Source organism: Triticum aestivum, chromosome 3D, assembly GCF_018294505.1.
Source record: "Triticum aestivum cultivar Chinese Spring chromosome 3D, IWGSC CS RefSeq v2.1, whole genome shotgun sequence".
In the NCBI taxonomy this organism is placed as follows: domain Eukaryota; kingdom Viridiplantae; phylum Streptophyta; class Magnoliopsida; order Poales; family Poaceae; genus Triticum; species Triticum aestivum.
This window is the reverse complement of record NC_057802.1, coordinates 427804503-427824164: the sequence shown is the minus strand read 5'-3', so window position 1 is coordinate 427824164 and position 19662 is coordinate 427804503. Positions and strand designations below refer to the sequence as shown.

General features: G+C 44.0%; 1 protein-coding gene across 4 annotated transcripts in view; it reads left to right on the top strand.

Annotated features, from left to right (window-relative positions):
* Nucleotides 1-19662, top strand: part of LOC123079366 (inositol hexakisphosphate and diphosphoinositol-pentakisphosphate kinase VIP1) — a 34512-nt gene that overhangs the window by 1492 nt on the left and 13358 nt on the right. Inside the window, exons 4-14 of one of the 4 annotated variants that reach the window (XM_044502130.1) lie at nt 260-343; nt 962-1025; nt 6129-6282; nt 6773-6843; nt 7434-7538; nt 8398-8490; nt 8659-8733; nt 9453-9547; nt 9664-9867; nt 9941-10040; nt 10131-10201. In XM_044502130.1, the coding sequence (XP_044358065.1) occupies nt 260-343; nt 962-1025; nt 6129-6282; nt 6773-6843; nt 7434-7538; nt 8398-8490; nt 8659-8733; nt 9453-9547; nt 9664-9867; nt 9941-10040; nt 10131-10201 (1116 nt within the window). Of the gene's footprint in view, nt 1-259; nt 344-961; nt 1026-6128; nt 6283-6768; nt 6844-7005; nt 7058-7283; nt 7331-7433; nt 7539-8397; nt 8491-8658; nt 8734-9452; nt 9548-9663; nt 9868-9940; nt 10041-10130; nt 10202-19662 lie in introns of those variants that run through there. The other 3 variants (XM_044502131.1, XM_044502132.1, XM_044502133.1) reach the window with 3 other exon arrangements.

Here is a 19662-nt window from a genome sequence, read left to right as displayed (position 1 = left end):
TATTCAATGTGGGAGTGACTGGAAATATCTGTCTGTGTATTGTAAAATCTTAGAATTTTGTACTTTGTGGTGCTAAATTTCCATTATCTATGCACTTCTTAGCAGATGTTAAGTTCTTATTCCTGTAATGTCGATGGTTATCATCTATGTTATTTACCCATCAGACCTGCCATGACCCCATGACAGTATTTTTGTTTGTGACACCATTAGAAGTGCAAGTTTTCATAGTATTGAACTAACCACTGTTTTTTGTTGGCAGTTGGCCTTTATGTGACTGTCTAATCGCCTTTTATTCAGCTGGCTACCCATTAGAAAAGGCGGAGAAATATGCTGTTTTACGCAGGTTAAATGCTTTCTGTCTCATAAATTCTTCAAAGCACCCACTTTAAATATGCATCAAATGATCTTAGTATTGGGTTTGACAAAGTTTTATGGTTGTGCATTATGCTTTCCTGACATGCAAATATTTTCTAAGACTGACCATATATGTGTGGCTTCTGTATGGATTCCCAGTCCTCATTCAAAACACCTTTCCTTTTTGTCTTCAAGGATTGCACCCTTCTAAAAAGTTACTCCGACACAGTTGTCCTTGAATTTACCCGTGACTAATTCACCTGCCTAAATCATTTCTGTTTAAAACAATATTTCTTAAACTCCTATCATCATTCCATTCGTATTTATAGATGTGACCTCCTCCATGCCCTTTTTCCATAACCGGAGAAATGGAAGAATTCACAGATCGTATAGATAATCCTCCGAGTTCATTTTTGCGCTGCAAAGCTGCATGCGCCAACTTAGTTTGAATGTATTTCCTTTTTGTTTCTGTTTGAAAAGACACAAACAAATGAAACTTCAATTATATATTTTATCCTTTCAAGAATACAACTTCGATGAGAAGTTATAATACTTATTCAACTTTGAAGGAGTTCTGCGATCTGATTTTGTAAATATTGCTATTCAGGCCTTTTTTGGTCAATGAGTTGGACCCACAATACTTGCTTCATGATCGCAGCAAAGTATATGAGGTATTGATATCATAACAAGCTGGCCTTCATGTATTTCTTATAGATTTATTTCAATCATTAACTTTACTTTTCTGCTAAAAATAATCATTAACTTCCCTCCGGAGGTCAAATGAGTTTCCCCCCCTATAGTAGATGCTTTGAAGCTGGATTTTTTCATGACAACAGTTTAATGTCATCCCAAACTAAAAGGAAGGACTTTTCTTTCACAAGATTTTTTTTGCTGCAGTCTATTCATGACTCTGTTAGTTTTACCGAAAAAGGCTTTCGCCCCGGTTTATAGATAAAGCAAACCGCCCAAGCCAAACATCCAACAAGGTTCACACACACACACACACACACCCAAGTTCCATAGACATACATAGTAGCAAAATGGGTTAATGCTGAGGGCACAGCTCAAAAAGCCCTGAAAACCAAAACACAGACACACGCACAGCAGGCCGAACAGCAGGCCTAATCGGGCTCCGGAGGTGGGGGAGGCAGCGGGGGTGCCACGCGGAAGGCCATCGAGCGAAGATCGGTGAGGAGGGTGTTGATGGCGTCCCGGTCCTGGGGGCGGCTAAGCGGCCGCCAAAGCTGCAGGTAACCACACATTTTAAAGATCGCGCCAGTCGCACATCGAAGAGGCACTTTCTGAATCACAAGCTTGTTGCGGATGGTCCAAAGCGTCCAGGCAAGTACCCCAATGCACAGCCATCTAATATGGCGGTGGCGAGGGGCGGAGGCGTGGATCTCAGCAAGCAGGTCTGGGAAGTTGGTGTTGCACCACTATCCACCGACCGTTTCACGGAAGCAAGACCACAGGAATTGGGCAGTGGAGCAGGAGAAGATGTGGTTAGCATCCTCCACCGTGCCATAGAGGGGGCACATCCCGTCTCTTGGTCCATTGCGCTTGAGGACCTCAACCCCAGAGGGAAGGCGTCCCTGGATCCACTGCCATAGGAAGATCCTAATCTTCAGAGGGAGGCGAATGTCCCAAATCAGGCTAAATGGCTCAGGGGCCGGCGATGGAGCGATGGCCGAGTATAAGGACTTAGTGGAGAAGCGGCCGTTGGACTCCAGCCGCCAAGAGATGGAGTCAGGAGCGCCCTCAATGTCCATTGGCAGAAGGGCGATGTCCTGGAGGAGGGAGTCCCAAGCGGCCACCTCAAGGGGGCCGAAGGGGCGCCGGAAAGCGAGACGCCCTAAGTCAATAAGGGCCGTCTCGACAGAGACCCGAGGGTCACGCTATGGCGAATAGCTCCCAGAATCGGGCGGCCAAGGGGGAGTCCCCTATCCACCGATCGAACCAGAACAGGGTCGAGGATCCAGAGCCGACCGAGATGGACGTGTCGATACGGAGCACGGGTAGCAGCTGTATCACCGCCTGCCAGAACTGGGAGCCACCAGACCGCTGGCAGAAAGCTAGAGGTTGGCCCCGAAGGTACTTATTGCGGATGATGGTGAGCCAGAGTCCCCCCTCCCCATTGGCAATTCGCCAGAGCCATCGGGTGAGCAGAGCAATGTTCATACATCGAGACGACAAGATCCCAAGACCTCCCTGGTCCTTAGGCTTGCAAATGTCGGGCCAACTCACAATATGGTATTTCTGCTTCTCGCCCTTGCCTGCCCAGAAAAACCTGGACTGGTATTTGGCGATCTCCTGATGGAGAGTCTCATGGATGTTGTAGAAGCTCATGAGAAACCAGAGGAGGCCGGCAAGCGAGGAGTTGATGAGGATCACTCTGACCGCCTTCGAGAGCCACCTCCCCTTCCATGGCTCCACCCGGTGCTGCATCCGAGTCACTGCCGGGCGAAGGCCAGCCACGGTCAGTCACGAGTCACTAATGGGTATCCCTAAATAAGATGTGAGGAAAGAACCCAGCCGACAGTTCAGCCGGTCGGCCATGGCCTGGGCCTCCGCAGGGGAGTAACCCAGAATCATCACTTCGCTCTTATCGAAGTTTATCGTGAGCCCGGACATCTGTTGGAAGCATAGGAGGAGAAACTTCATGTTAGCGATGTCAGACGCGGAGCCCTCCACCATTATTATGGTATCGTCTGCATACTGTAGGAGGGAGACCCCTCCCCCTCCTACCAGGTGAGGGACTACTCCATGGATATGGTCAGTAGATTTAGCCTTATCCGGGATGACGGCAAGGGCATCGACCACCATGTTAAACAGAAACGGGGAGGACGGGTCGCCCTGGCGAACCCCACAAAGAGTGGGGAAGTAAGGTCCGATCTCGCCGTTAATGTTAACTGCAGTCCGACTGCAGGTGACGAGCTGCATAACTCTGGTCACCTACCGGTCATCAAAGCCCTTGCGGAGCAAAACTTCCCGAAGGAAGGGCCAGTGAACCGTGTCATAGGCCTTGTGGAAGTCGAGCTTCAAGAAGACCGCTCGATGGTGCTTGGACCGGACTTCGTGAAGAACTTCGTGGAAGACTAACACCCCATCCAGAATAAACCGCCCTTGGATGAAGGCGGATTGGTTGGGGTGGGTGACGGAGTCAGCTAGAAGGGTCACCCTATTGGCGTACCCGTTAGCCAAGATCCGGAATATCACATTGATCACAGTGATAGGTCGAAACTGGCGGATGTCAGAGGCGCCCGGGACTTTGGGGATGAGCGTGATAACCCCATAGTTAAGGCGCCCAAGATCCATGGCCCCCGAGTAGAATTCGTCGAAGAGGGCCATGACTTCCGGTTTGATGGTCTGCCAGAACGTTTTGAAAAACGTCACAGGTAGCCCATCCGGCCCCGGAGCATAGGAGGGGTTCATACCCTTTATGGCCGCGAGGACCTCGTCCTCGGAGAACGGTGCCACCAGGGCGGCATTCGCCTCAGCAGATACTAACTGGGTCGCCGACCAAGTGTTGGGAGCCAGTGCAGCCCCACCCCTAGGGGTGGGGGAAAATAGTGCTTTATAAAAGCCATCGACGTGGACTCGGATGTCCGAGGGACGGACGATAGGGGTATCCCCATCCCACAAACAATGGATGGAGTTTCGGCGCCTCCGTCCATTGGTAATCGCCTGGAAGTAGGCCGTGTTGGCGTCCCCACGAAGCACCCACCGTTGGGTGCCGCGGAGCCTCCACTATGCCTCTTCATCCGTGTAGATGGTCGAGAGTTGATCCTTGAGATCGTATCTTAACATCCACTCATCCGGGGAAATCCCAGAAGTGTCAGCACGGATGTCAAGAGCTTGGATCGCAGTGAGGAGGGCTTTCTTGCGCTCGCGAAGGTTCCGTCCAAGGTTTGCGCCCCACCCTTTCATAAATTGGCGGGCGAGCTTGGCACAGAACTGCCACGAGTCAACGGCGGACATGGAGCGGTGGGGGGAACAGCGCGCGGACGTCCATCTAGCAGCGACCGCCTCAACAAATCCCGCCTGATTTAGCCAAAAGAGCTCAAACCGAAAACGCGACGGGATGGGGGGGGCGCTCGTCGGCAGTGGAGAGGAGAGGGACGTGATCAGACCCAATCTGGGTGATCGCACGCAGCGAGGCCAAGGGGCATCTAAGTTCCCACTCAGGGGAAACTAGGACGCGATCAAGGACAGATCGCGTTGGGTCCGCTTGAGGGTTGGTCCAGGTGAACCTGGCACCCGTCCTATCAAGCTCGCGAAGACCTAGCTCCGCGATGCAGTCGTTGAACATCTGCATCCGGGGGAGGTTGATCCGGTCGTTGTTCTTCTCATTAGGGGAGCGGATGAGGTTAAAGTCTCCTCCCACCACTACAGGGAGGAGAGAAGCGGTGACCTTCTTCTGAAGCTCAGCGAGGAAGGCCGGAGAGCAACGGTGATCCGTCGGGCCATAGACGATCACGATCTCCTATTTGAAGTTGAGAGCCCGTTCATAGATCTCCATACTAACGAAGAATTCACCTCGGTCCATGCCGCCCACCTCAAAGGTGGCATCCTTCACGCCTAAAAGGATGCCACCCGAGTGCCCAGTGGTCCCACTAGAAGGGAGCCAATGACAGGCGAATAGGTGGGGGCTAAGGCCATCAAGGTCGCGGAGGGAGAATTCAGTACACATGGTTTCCTGGATGGCTATGATGTCAATGTGTTCGTCTCGCATGTACTCGATGAGTTGGCGGCGTCGGCCATCATGGCCGAAGCCGCGGATGTTCCAGAAGAGGACTCGCATCAGACCTCCATCGGGGGGCTGCTTGACCCCAGGACACGGGAGGCGCTCTGCGCCCTAAGGGCCGCAGTGCGAGAGCGGGTGCGTCCACGGATCACCTCCCCGGGCACCGTCGGAACCACCGCCGTGGAGGGGGTGGCGGTCGGTTCAGCAGGTTGGCGGAGGAGGCGAGCCCGTGTTTCAGCGAGTCTGCCATCAAGGATCTCACGGGCCCGGATGGCTATGATGTCAGCGACTCTGTTAGTTTCAGGTCTACAGTATTGGGTATCGCCGTGTGACACTGTTCATACAAATAGGATATTTTTCCTCAATAAATACAGTAGTTCGAAACTTCAAATGCACTTCTTTTTGGGAGAAATTTGCACAACTGAGATAACCATATTTGGGCAAAGCGATGTAATCCGAGAAGTTTATTTTGGCTTGCAAAGAAAACCCATTTTTAATTCATAAGTACTACTAGAGATATTTGTAGGCTAGTTTAGCCTACAAAAACGTCTTATATTTTGAGACGGAGGTATATCTTTCATTTATGTTCTGGAATTTTTGGAACTTTGCCTAATGTAACTATGTTAGTATATGGTAACCATAGACTATCTTTTCTCAAAGACGCCACCAAAATGCCTGTCATTTTGTATTTGAAGAAAATTGTCTAGATGATGCAAAGTATACACTATGATTTTATATTTGTTCGTTACACTATGGATTTTTTCTGATCTTAATCCGCACACGCAATACATCGGTTGTCTACTTTGTTATTCCATCTTCGATATTTCAATAAAACGCTTGTCCTGTAACAGTTTATCCTTTTACTTCTCGATAGAGTAGTGTCATTCTATGATGCTCGGGGAAGAAATGATCTTGCTCAAAACTCAGTGCATTCTAATTGTAGCCTATTACATAAAGGCTTCTTCATCTTACATTCAAACATTTATTCTCTTGATCTAAATGTTGATATATTTGTATTTTGCTTGTTTAGCACCTTAAATTGTTCGGAGTTCCGGTCCCTACTTATGCTGTTGTCAGAAGAGAGCATCCTAATCAAGAGTTAAACTACTTTATCGAGCAAGATGATTTTATTGAGATTCATGGAAAGCGTTTTTGCAAGCCTTTCGTGGAGAAACCCATCGATGGTAATAGCTCTTGATTAATATATTCAGCCTGTCCTTCCACGATTTGCACAAAGAATAGCAGCTGTTTCTTTTTCTTTCAGCTCAATACTTGCCTGCCATAAAAAATTAGAATATTGCCACAGATATTGTTGCTGACATGGTATGTATATTACATATTAGTTTGATGGATAAAATGTTCACTTTTTCTTGTTATTTTATAACCTACTATAGGCATGGTACTTCTAAATTGCATGCTTGTGTTCACTGTGTTCTTCCATTTTCTGAAAAGCCTACCCTTCCTAACTGCCTAGTTGTTCTGTAATTAATTCTGGACTCATGGAGCCTTTTTGTGTGAGTTGCCAGTATTGGTGCGTCCATCCATATTCCGTTATATGTACAATACTGTAATTTCATTGTCAAACTGTTGTTCTCTTGACTACTAATCACCTATTTAAGGTGAAGAAGTATTAAAATAAACCTGTTCTGCTCCTGATTACCTTTATTTATGAAGGAGATGACCATAATATAATGATATATTATCCTAGCTATGCTGGTGGAGGAATGAAAGAACTGTTCCGTAAGGTAAAGTTTTGATACCATTAATTTCACACATTTCTTGGTTGAAATTTGCGATCAAATTCTTTATGTTCAAGAAAATCCAAGTTGAAAACATAGCGGCTAATACAGTATTAGCATTCTTTTTACTTCTAGAAAATGCAATGACTGCTGTGCCTTGTTGTACAGGCCTGAAATAGGCTACAGCTAGAGAAAATACAGACGAGCCTACTCTGACACGGTATTAGTTATAAGCTTATAATTAACTAGAAAATGATCTGCTTTCTGTTCAAACACTTTACTTATCTTTTTTGCTTCTAAACTGACACTGTCAGTATTCCTTGCTGACACTCTTGCATAGTTCAGGAGCACTACAATGAACTAGCTTATTTCCTATAAAATGCATAAATGCTAATATCTTGGCTTCATATGGGTGAATAATATCTGGTTTTTTTGTGAATCCATAGGTTACACATATGTATGAAATTTTTTCTTCATCAAATAGTGGTATCATGTATGTTCTTCAAGTCCGTATTGTTGCCTCCACCCCCCCCCCCCCCCCCCACACACACACACAAATGCAGTGATGAGATGTAAAATTCCTCCAATTTATGCAGGTTGGCAATAGATCTAGTGAATTTTATCCAGAAGTTAGGAAGGTGAGGCGAGATGGATCTTACATTTATGAGGAGTTCATGCCTACAGGAGGAACAGATGTCAAGGTGATACACCTTGCATTTATTACTTTCTCTTTTTCTTTATTTTTCCTCTCCTGTGTAATATGTGAAAAAATGGGCTTGTACAACTTGCTGATGGTTATAATTTAGACACTTGAATAGAAAGATACATCCATCAACACATGTCATAAACTCTGTAATTTACTTGAGCATCATAAAACCCACCATGATAAGGAGCCTAGAATCTCTGTAGAATTACCAAAAGGGGTTCAAATTCACCCTGAATTCTGGCATCCGAAGGAAGTCCGTCTTCAGCATCATGGTTTCTTGATGGATGCAGGGTGGTTTTTGCCCTATTATAAGCTATAAAAACACTAACCCAGATTTCATGTAAAGAAATTAAGCAACAAGACGGTCATCCACAACAGGCTCAAACAGATCTGGTCCTGCATTAGCTTCTTGATTGAGTTACTAAGCAGTGAGAATTCATCCCTCGAGTTCTCGGGTGCCGTAGATTTAATCTGCACTTGTCACCAAACTGACTGCAGAGATTTTAAGTAGTATCTGATTACCAAGATTGTAGTCATTCTTGTGATATGTCATCCACAATACAATAGTGCCCACTGTATCACCACAGGTCCGTGGATTTAGCCCATGTGGTCCATTTTAAATATATCTCTGTTAATTGAAGTGACAGCACAAATACTCTTGTAGTCAATATTCCTACTTGTATAGGTAATTGTGATTCTGTTAGAATTTTGCATGGCAACACAGTACTAAAGTAGTTATATGGTAGTAATGGCTACATTTTCTTCTTCTACGGAAAGCAGCAATAGATAGTTATATTGTTAGATACACTCTTACTTCTATTAACTGAAAAGGGAATGTGCACTTTCTGTTGTAGGTTTATACAATTGGACCAGGATATGCACATGCTGAAGCTCGTAAATCCCCAGTTGTAGATGGGGTTGTCATGAGAAATTCTGATGGAAAAGAGGTGCCCTTCCTTGCCTCATTAGGATTCACTACTTTATATCTATTAGACTAGTGTTTTTGGCATGTTGATGGAACAATTAAAGGAAAAGAGAAAGTGATAAATTGCTTCCTTGGTGTGTTTGTTCGTTTCTTGTTTTGTCTTATAATGTATTTGGTATCTTGCTTGAAGGTCCGCTATCCTGTTTTACTGACCCCTACCGAGAAACAAATTGCACGGAATGTTTGCCAAGCCTTCAGACAAGCGGTACATTCAAGATGCTTTTCTCTTTTAATGACTACTATGATGAAATCTACATTCAGAACCTATGCATATATCTCTCTTATTCATTATGAGCTGTTAGAGTGTGGGTACAGCCAGAAAAGGTGGATACCAACATCGAAATCATTCTTGTTTTCTCTTCTCAAACATTCCAGTTGGATTTGTTTGTTATCAAATGTCAATTGATTGCTGTGGAAGTCAGAGTAGGCGAGTTTTGGATGGCCGCAACTTAGTCAGAAATTTGAAATAGGCTTAGCTTAATTATCGTTCTTTCATCAGTCTAAAGTGTATCTTGGTATCACTCATGGCTAATCTTGAGACGGCCACATTGGGAGTAGGACGTAGGCCAAAGCCTGTGTCAATATGTAAGAACTTGTCTCAGCAGTTGACTTCAAATTTGTTAAATGGTAAAATCTGATAAGGTCCAGTTAACTAGTTATTTACTCTTTTTTGCATGGTAGACCTTGGTGTTGAACAAGGTCAAACCAAATCCACAGAACATGATCGATTCCTTGAGCAGTGCACTTCCTCATATGGTCTTCTATGGTTGAAATGTAACTGGACAAGGATCTAGAATATAAGCTATGCTCGTCATTGCTTGAGCCAATCTCCAAATGAGCAGAGCCCAGACTGAAGCTATCTGAAATTTCCAACCACGCACTTACGTAGCATCCCCATGTTACATATCCCTTTTTTGTGTGTAGGTATGTGGCTTTGATCTTCTAAGGTGTGACCTGGGGGAGGCAAGATCTTATGTATGTGATGTGAATGGCTGGAGTTTTGTGAAAAGCTCATACAAGTAAGCATCTTTCTGGTGACAACGACCATTCTAAGAATTTCATGCATTAGTATGGCCAGAGCCCAGAAGTCCGTTGTACATCTTATTTTAGTTGGTGAATGCTTTCATAATTCCAGGTACTATGATGACGCTGCATGCATTCTGAGGAAAATGTTTCTTGATGAGAAAGCTCCACATATTTATACCATTCCTGCTCATCTTCCATGGAGAATCAGTGAGCCAGCGCAACCATCAGATGCTGTAAGAAATCGAGAACAGGGAACTGTGGGCATACCTACGCAGTCAGAAGAGTTGCGCTGTGTCATAGCTGTTATACGCCAGTAAGGATAATTATTAAGATTGTAAAAAAAAATTGACCATGAAGCTGCTTTCTGATACTGCAAATTATGCAAGTGGGGATCGCACACCAAAGCAGAAGGTGAAGCTGAAAATAACTCAAGAGAAGCTTTTAAAATTGATGCTGAAATACAATGGCGGAAAGGCCCACGCGGAGGTGAGAAAATTATGTTAATTTTATTTGGTTTTATTCAAATCCTTTGTATCTTCGCTGCTTGACAAAAAATCTGTTGTTATAATTACGCAGGCGAAGCTTAAAAGTGCCTTGCAACTGCAAGATCTGTTAGATGCAACAAGAATCCTTGTACCACGTGCTAGGTAACTTTCTGGAACCTCAAGGTTGCTCCACTTTTATGGTTTATGGAGCTTTAAACTATGACTATACCCCCACCAAGTATCTATTTTAAGCATGTTCACATTATAATTGCTTTCCGTCCAATTCGTGCTCAAGATCATTAGTTCTGTGGAAAAATGCAAGAGATACCTGTTACTCTGTTAGGATTCTGTGTAGCTCATCATCATCAAATATTGTAAGAGTTAGGGTTACTCTGTTAGGATTCTGTGTAGCTCATCATCATCAAGGATATGTATGATAATGTTATGACAAATGTTCGAACAAATGTTGGTAACAATGATGACTTCCCGATTAAAATAGGACTGCACGAAGGGTCAGCTTTGAGCCCTTATATTTTTTGCTTTGGTGATGAACGAGGTCACAAGGGATATACAAGGAGATATCCCATGGTGTATGCTCTTTGCGGATGATGTGGTACTAGTCATTGATAGTCGGGCGGGGGTTAATAGAAAGTTAGAGCTATGTAGACAAACCTTGGAATCAAAAAGTTTTAGGCTTAGTAGAACTAAAACTAAGTACATGAGGTGCAGTTTCAGTACTACCAGGCACGAGGAGGTTAGCCTTGATGGGCAGGTGGTACCTCAGAGGATACCTTTCGATATTTAGGGTCAATGCTGCAGAAGGATGGTGATATCCATGAAGATCTGAGCCATCGAATCAAAGCCGGATGGATGAAGTAGCGCCAAGCTTCTGGCGTTCTCTGTGACAAGAGAGTGCCACAACAGCTAAAAGGCAGGTTCTATAGAATGGCGATTCGACCTGCAAATTGTATGGCGCTGAGTGTTAGCTGACTGAAAGGCGACATGTTCAACAGTTAGGTGTAGCAGGTTAGCACCGATTCAAGAGAAGCTTGTCCAACATCGTTTGAGATGGTTTGGCATATTCAGTGCATGCTTCCAGGCGCTTCAGTGCATAGCGGACGGCCAAAGTGTGCTGATAATGTCAAGAGAGTCAGGGTAGACCAAAGATGACATGGGAGGAGTCGGCAAAGAGAGATCTGAAGGACTGGAATATCACCAAAGAACTAGCCATGGACAGGGGTGCGTGGAAGCTAGCTATCCATGTGCCAGAACCATGAGTTGGTTGAGAGATCTTATGGGTTTCAGCTCTAGCCTATCCCGACTTGTTTGGGACTAAAGCCTTTGATGTTGTTGTAGGATTACTCTGTTTTGTTACATTGTGCCATTGAATTGGGTAATTTTGGACAACAGCTACCAAATTTCATACATACCCCTTATAGAATATGTTAAAAGTGTTCTTAAGAAGTGAAAGATCGTGGATGTCGCCTAGAGGGGGGGGGTGAGTAGGCGCTTTAAAATAATTATGGTTTAGGCTTGAACAAATGCAGAATAAAACTAGCATTTAATTTGTTAAGCACAAAACCTAAAACAACTAGGCTCTTTGTCATCGGTATGTTACTTGCCCGAGATTCGATCGTCGGTATCTCAATACCTAGTTCAATCTCGTTACCGGCAATTCTCTTTACTCGTTCCGTAATACATCATCCCGCAACTAACTCATTAGTTACAATGCTTGCAAGGCTTATAGTGATGTGCATTACTGAGTGGGCCCTGAGATACCTCTCCGACAATCGGAGTGACAAATCCTAATCTCGAAATACGCCAACCCAACAAGTACCTTCGGAGACACCTGTAGAGCACCTTTATAATCACCCAGTTACGTTGTGACGTTTGGTAGCACACAAAGTGTTCCTCCGGTAAACGGAAGTTGCATAATCTCATAGTCATAGGAACATGTATAAGTCATGAAGAAAGCAGTAGCAACATACTAAACGATCGAGTGCTAAGCTAACGGAATGGGTCAAGTCAATCACATCATTCTCCTAATGATGTGATCCCGTTAATCAAATAACAACTCTTTGTCCATGGTTAGGAAACATAACCATCTTTGATTAACGAGCTAGTCAAGTAGAGGCATACTAGTGACACTCTGTTTGTCTATGTATTCACACATGTATTATGTTTCCAGTTAATACAATTCTAGCATGAATAATAAACATTTATCATGATATAAGGAAATAAATAATAACTTTATTATTGCCTCTAGGGCATATTTCGTTCAGTCTCACACTTGCACTAGAGTCAATAATCTAGTTCACATCACCATGTGATTTAATACCAATAGTTCACATCACCATGTGATTAACACCTATAGTTCACATCGTCATGTGACCAACACCCAAAGGGTTTACTAGAGTCAATAATCTAGTTCACATCGCTATGTGATTAACAACCAAAGAGTACTAAGGTGTGATCATGTTTTGCTTGTGAGAGAAGTTTAGTCAACGGGTCTGCCACATTCAGATCCGTATGTATTTTGCAAATTTCTATGTCAACAATGCTCTGCACGGAGCTACTCTAGCTAATTGCTCTCACTGTCAATATGTATTCAGATTGAGACTTAGATTCATCTGGATCAGTGTCAAAATTTGCATCGACGTAACCCTTTACGACGAACCTTTTTGTCACCTCCATAATTGAGAAACATATCCTTATTCCACTAAGGATAATTTTGACCGCTGTCCAGTGATCTACTCCCTTGCCAAAATCAGTGTAGGGTATACAATAGATTTGGTACACAGCATGGCATACTTTATAGAACCTATGGCCAAGGCATAGGGAATGACTTTCATTCTCTTTCTATCTTCTGCCGTGGTCGGGCTTTGAGTCTTACTCAATTTCACACCTTGTAACACAGGCAAGAACTCTTTCTTTGACTGTTCCATTTTGAACTACTTCAAAATCTTGTCAAGGTATGTACTCATTGGAAAAACTTATCAAGCGTCTTGATCTATCTCTATAGATCTTGATGCTCAATATGTAAGCAGCTTCTTCGAGGTCTTTCTTAGAAAAACTCCTTTCAAACACTCCTTTATGCTTTGCAGAATAATTCTACATTATTTCCGATCAACAATATGTCATACACATATACTTATCAGAAATGCTGTAGTGCTCCCACTCACTTTCTTGTAAATACAGGCTTCACCGTAAGTCTGTATAAAACTATATCCTTTGATCAACTTATCAAAGTGTATATTCCAACTCCGAGATGCTTGCACCAGTCCATAGATGGATCGCTGGAGCTTGCATATTTTATTAGCACCTTTAGGATTGACAAAACCTTCTGGTTGCATCATATACAACTCTTCTTTAATAAATCCATTAAGGAATGCAGTTTTGTTTATCCATTTGCCAGATTTTATAAAATGCGACAATTGCTAACATGATTCGGACAGACTTAAGCATAGATACGAGTGAGAAACTCTCATCGTAGTCAACACCTTGAACTTGTCGAAAACTTTTTGCGACAATTCTAGCTTTGTAGATAGTAACACTACTATCAGCGTCCGTCTTCCTCTTGAAGATCCATTTAATCTCAATGGCTCGCCGATCATTGGGCAAGTCAATCAAAGTCCATACTTTGTTCTCATACATGGATCTCATCTCAGATTTCATGGCCTCAAGCCATTTCGCGGAATCTGGGCTCATCATCGCTTCCTCATAGTTCGTAGGTTCGTCATGGTCAAGTAAACCTCCAGAACAGGATTACCGTACCACTCCGGTGCGGATCTCACTCTGGTTTACCTACGAGGTTCGGTAGTAACTTGATCTGAAGTTACATGATCATCATCATTAGCTTCCTCACTAATTGGTGTAGTAGTCACAGGAACAGATTTCTGTGATGAACTACTTTCCAATAAGGGAGCAGGTACAGTTACCTCATCAAGTTCTACTTTCCTCCCACTCACTTTTTTCGAAAGAAACTCCTTCTCTAGAAAGGATCCATTCTCAGCAACGAATATCTTGCCTTCGGATCTGTGATAGAAGGTGTACCCAACATTTTCTTTTGGGTATCCTATGAAGACGCACTTCTCCGATTTGGGTTTGAGCTTATCAGGTTGAAACTTTTTCACATAAGCATTGCAACCTCAAATTTTAAGAAACGACAGCTTAGGTTTCTTGCCAAACCATAGTTCATACGGTATCGTCTCAACGGATTTAGATGGTGCCCTTTTAACGTGAATGCAGCTGTCTCTAATGCATAACCCCAAAACGATAGTGGTAGATCGGTAAGAGACATCATAGATCGCACCATATCTAATAAAGTACGGTTATGACGTTCGGACACACCATTACACTGTGGTGTTCCAGGTGGCGTGAGTAGTGAAACTATTTCACATTGTTTTAACTGAAGGCCAAACTCGTAACTCAAATATTTTACCTCTGCGATCATATCGTAGAAACTTTTATTTTCTTGTTACGATGATTCTCCACTTCACTCTGAAATTCTTTAAACTTTTCAAATGTTTCAGACTTGTGTTTCACTGCTCAAATCATCTGTGAAGGTCAGAAAATAACGATACTTGCCGTGAGCCTTAACACTCATCGGACCGCATACATCAGTATGTATTATTTCCAATAAGTCAGTTGCTCGCTCCATTGTTCCGGAGAACGGAGTCTTAGTCATCTTGCCCATGAGGCATGGTTCGCAAGCATCAAGTGATCCATAATCAAGTGATTCCAAAAGTCCATCAGCATGGAGTTTCTTCATGCGCTTTACACCAATATGACCTAAACGGCAGTGCCACAAATAAGTTGCACTATCATTATTAACTTTGCATTTTTTGGCTTCAATATTATGAAAATGTGTATCACCACGATCGAGATCCAACAAACCATTTTCATTGGGTGTATGAGCATAGAAGGTTTTATTCATGTAAACAGAACAACAATTATTATCTAACTTCCATGAATAACCATATTGCAATAAACATGATCCAATCATATTCATGCTCAACGCAAACACCAAATAACACTTATTTTAGGTTCAACACTAATCCCGAAAGTATAGGGAGTGTGCGATGATGATCATATCAATCTTGGAACCACTTCCAATACACATCGTCACTTCACCCTTAACTAGTCTCTGTTCATTCTGCAACTCCCGTTTCGAGTTACTACTCTTAGCAACTGAACCAGTATCAAATACCGAGGGGTTGCTATAAACACTAGTAAAGTACACATCAATAACATGTATATCAAATATAGCTTTGTTCACTTTGCCATTCTTCTTATCCACCAAATACTTGGGGCAGTTCCGCTTCCAGTGACCAGTCCCTTTGCAGTAGAAGCACTTAGTCTCAAGCTTAGGTCCAGACCTGGGCTTCTTCACTTGAGCAGCAACTTGCTTGCCGTTCTTCTTGAAGTTCCCCTTCTTCCCTTTGCCCTTTTCTTGAAACTAGTGGTCTTGTCAACCATCAACACTTGATGCTTTTCTTGATTTCTACCTTCGTCGATTTCAACATCACGAAGAGCTTGGGAATCGTTTCCGTTATCCCTTGCATATTATAGTTCATCACGAAGTTCTAGTTACTTGGTGATAATGACTAGAGAACTTTGTCGATTACTATCTTATCTGGAAGATTAACTCCCACTTGATTCAAGTAATTGTAGTACTCAGACAATCTGAGCACATGCTCACTGGTTGAGCTATTCTCCTCCATCTTATTGGCAAAGTACTGTCAGAGGTCTCATACCTCTCGACACGGGCATGGGTATGAAATACTAATTTCAACTCTTGGAACATCTTATATGTTCCGTGGCGTTTCAAAAAACGTCTTTGAAGCCCCGATTCTAAGCCGTAAAGCATGGTGCACTAAACTATCAAGTAGTCATCATACCGAGCTTTGCCAAACGTTCATAACGTTTGCATATGCTCTTGCAATAGGTCCGTCACCTAGCGGTGCATCAAGGACATAATTCTTCTGTGCAGCAATGAGGATAATCCTCAGATCATGGATCCAATCCGCATCATTGCTACTAACATCTTTCAACTTAGTTTTCTCTAGGAACATATCAAAAATAAAACAGGGAGCAACATCGCGAGCTATTGATCTACAACATAGATATGCTAATACTACCAGGACTAAGTTCATGATAAATTTAAGTTCAATTAATCATATTACTTAAGAATTCCCACTTAGATAGACATCCCTCTAATCATCTAAGTGATCACGTGATCCAAATCAACTAAACCATAACCGATCATCACGTGAGATGGAGTAGTTTTCAATGGTGAACATCACTATGTTGATCATATCTTCTATATGATTCACGCTTGACCTTTCGGTCTCCAGTGTTCCGAGGCCATATCTGCATATGCTAGGCTCATCAAGTTTAACCTGAGTATTCTGCGTGTGCAAAACTGGCTTGCACCCGTTGTAGATGGACGTAGAGCTTATCACACCCGATCATCACGTGGTGTCTGGGCACGACGAACTTTGGCAACGGTGCATACTCAGGGAGAACACTTATACCTTGAAATTTAGTGAGAGATCATCTTATAAAGCTACCGCCGAACTAAGCGAAATAAGATGTATAAAAGATAATCATCACATGCAATCATAATATGTGACATGATATGGTCATGATCATCTTGTGCCTTTGATTTCCATCTCCAAAGCATCGTCATGATCTCCATCGTCACCGGCATGACACCATGATCTCCATCATCTTTATCTATATCAATGTGTCGTCATATGGTCGTCTCGCCAACTATTGCTATCGCATAGCGATAAAGTAAAGCAATTATTTGGCGCTTGCATCTTATGCAATAAAGAGACAACCATAAGGCTTTTGCCAGTTGCCGATAACTTCAACAAAACATGATCATCTCATACAACAACTTATATCTCATCACGTCTTGACCATATCACATCACAACATGCCCTGCAAAAACAAGTTAGACGTCCTCTACTTTGTTATTGCAAGTTTTACGTGGCTGCTACGGGCTGAGCAAGAACCGTTCTTACCTACGCATCAAAACCACAATGATAGTTCGTCAAGTTAGTGCTGTTTTAATCTTCTCAAGGACCGGGTGTAGCCACACTCGGTTCAACTAAAATTGAAGAAACTGACACCCGCCAGCCACCTGTGTGCAAAGCACGTCGGTAGAACCAGTCTCGCGTAAGCGTACGCGTAATGTCAGTCCGGGCCGCTTCATCCAACAATACCGCCAAACCAAAGTGTGACGTGCTGGTAAGCAGTATGACTTGTATCGCCCTCACTTGTGTTCTACTCGTGCATATGACATCTACGCATAAAACCTGGCTCGGATGCCACTGTTGGGGAACGTAGTAATTTAAAAAAAATTCCTACGCACTCGGAAGATCATGGTGATGCATAGCAACGAGAGGGGAAAGTGTTGCCCACGTACCCTCGTAGACCGAAAGCGGAAGCGTTAGCACGACGCGGTTGATGTAGTCGTACGTCTTCACGATCCGACCGAACAAGTACCAAACGCACGACACCTCCGAGTTCAGCACACGTTCAGCCCGATGACGTCCCTCGAACTCCGATCCAGCCGAGTGTTGAGGGAGAGTTTCGTCAGCACGACGGCGTGGTGACGATGATGATGTTCTACCGACGCAGGGCTTCGCCTAAGCACCGCTACAGTATTATCGAGGTGGACTATGGTGGAGGGGGGCACCGCACACGGCTAAAAGATCAAATGATCAATTGTTGTGTCTCTAGGGTGCCCCCCTGCCCCCGTATATAAAGGAGCAAGGGGGAGGTGCGGCCGGCCAGGAGGGGGCGCGCCAGGAGGAGTCCTACTCCCACCGGGAGTAGGACTCCCTCCCTTTTCCTTGTTGGATTAGGAGAAGAGGGGGAAAGAGGTGGAGGAGAAGAAGGAAAGGGGGGGCGCCGCCCCCATCTCCTTGTCCTATTCGGACTAGGGGGAGGGGCGCGCGGCCCTGCCCTGGCCGCCTCTCCTCTTCTCCACTAAGGCCCACTATGCCCATTAACCCCCGGGGGGTTCCGGTAACCCCTCCAGTACTCCGGTAAAATCCCGATTTCACCCGGAACACTTCCGATATCCAAACATAGGCTTCCAATATATCAATCTTCATGTCTCGACCATTTCGAGACTCCTCGTTATGTCCGTGATCACATCCGGGACTCCGAACAATCTTCAGTACATCAAAACATATAAACTCATAATATAACTGTCATCGAAACGTTAAGCGTGCGGACCCTACGGGTTCGAGAACTATGCAGACATGACCGAGACACGTCTCCGGTCAATAACCAATAGCGGAACCTGGATGCTCATATTGGTTCCCACATATTCTACGAAGATCTTTATCGGTCGGACCGCATAACAACATATGTTGTTCCCTTTGTCATCGGTAAGTTACTTGCCCGAGATTCGATCGTCGGTATCTCAATACCTAGTTCAATCTCGTTACCGGCAAGTCTCTTTACTCGTTCCGTAATACATCATCCCGCAACTAACTCATTAGTTACAATGCTTGCAAGGCTTATAGTGATGTGCATTACTGAGTGGGCCTTGAGATACCTCTCCGACAATCGGAGTGACAAATCCTAATCTCGAAATACGCCAACCCAACAAGTACCTTCGGAGACACCTGTAGAGCACCTTTATAATCATCCAGTTACGTTGTGATGTTTGGTAGCACACAAAGTGTTCCTCCGATAAACGGGAGTTGCATAATCTCATAGTCATAGGAACATGTATAAGTCATGAAGAAAGCAGTAGCAACATACTAAACGATCGAGTGCTAAGCTAACGGAATGGGTCAAGTCAATCACATCATTCTCCTAATGATGTGATCCCGTTAATCAAATAACAACTCTTTGTCCATGGTTAGGAAACATAACCATCTTTGATTAACGAGCTAGTCAAGTAGAGGCATACTAGTGACACTCTGTTTGTCTATGTATTCACACATGTATTATGTTTCCGGTTAATACAATTCTAGCATGAATAATAAACATTTATCATGATATAAGGAAATAAATAATAACTTTATTATTGCCTCTAGGGCATATTTTCTTCAGATATAACATGAAACACTATGGCTATCACAAAGTAAAGTGCATAAGTAAAGGGCTCGGGTAAGAGATAACCGAGGCACACGGAGATGACGATGTATCCCGAAGTTCACACCCTTGCGGATGCTAATCTCCGTTTGGAGCGATGTGGAGGCACAATGCTCCCCAAATTGCCACTAGGGCCACCGTAATCTCCTCACACCCTCGCACAATGGAAGATGCCGTGATTCCACTAAGGGACCCTTGAGGGCGGTCACCGAACTTGTACAAATGGCAACCCTTGGGGGCGGTCACCGGACTTGTACACTTTGGCAACCCTCGGTCACCAAAACTCGTACAAATTGCTCGGGGCAATCTCCACAACCTAATTGGAGACCCGACGCTTGTCCAGAGCTTTACACCACAATGATTATGATTGGGCTTCGAGATACCACCAATCGTCTAGGGCGCCCAAGCACCCAAGAGGAACAAGCTCTAGGGTGCCCAAACACCCAAGAGTAATAAGCTTCTCAACTTTTCACTTCCACGTATCACCGTGGAGAACTCAA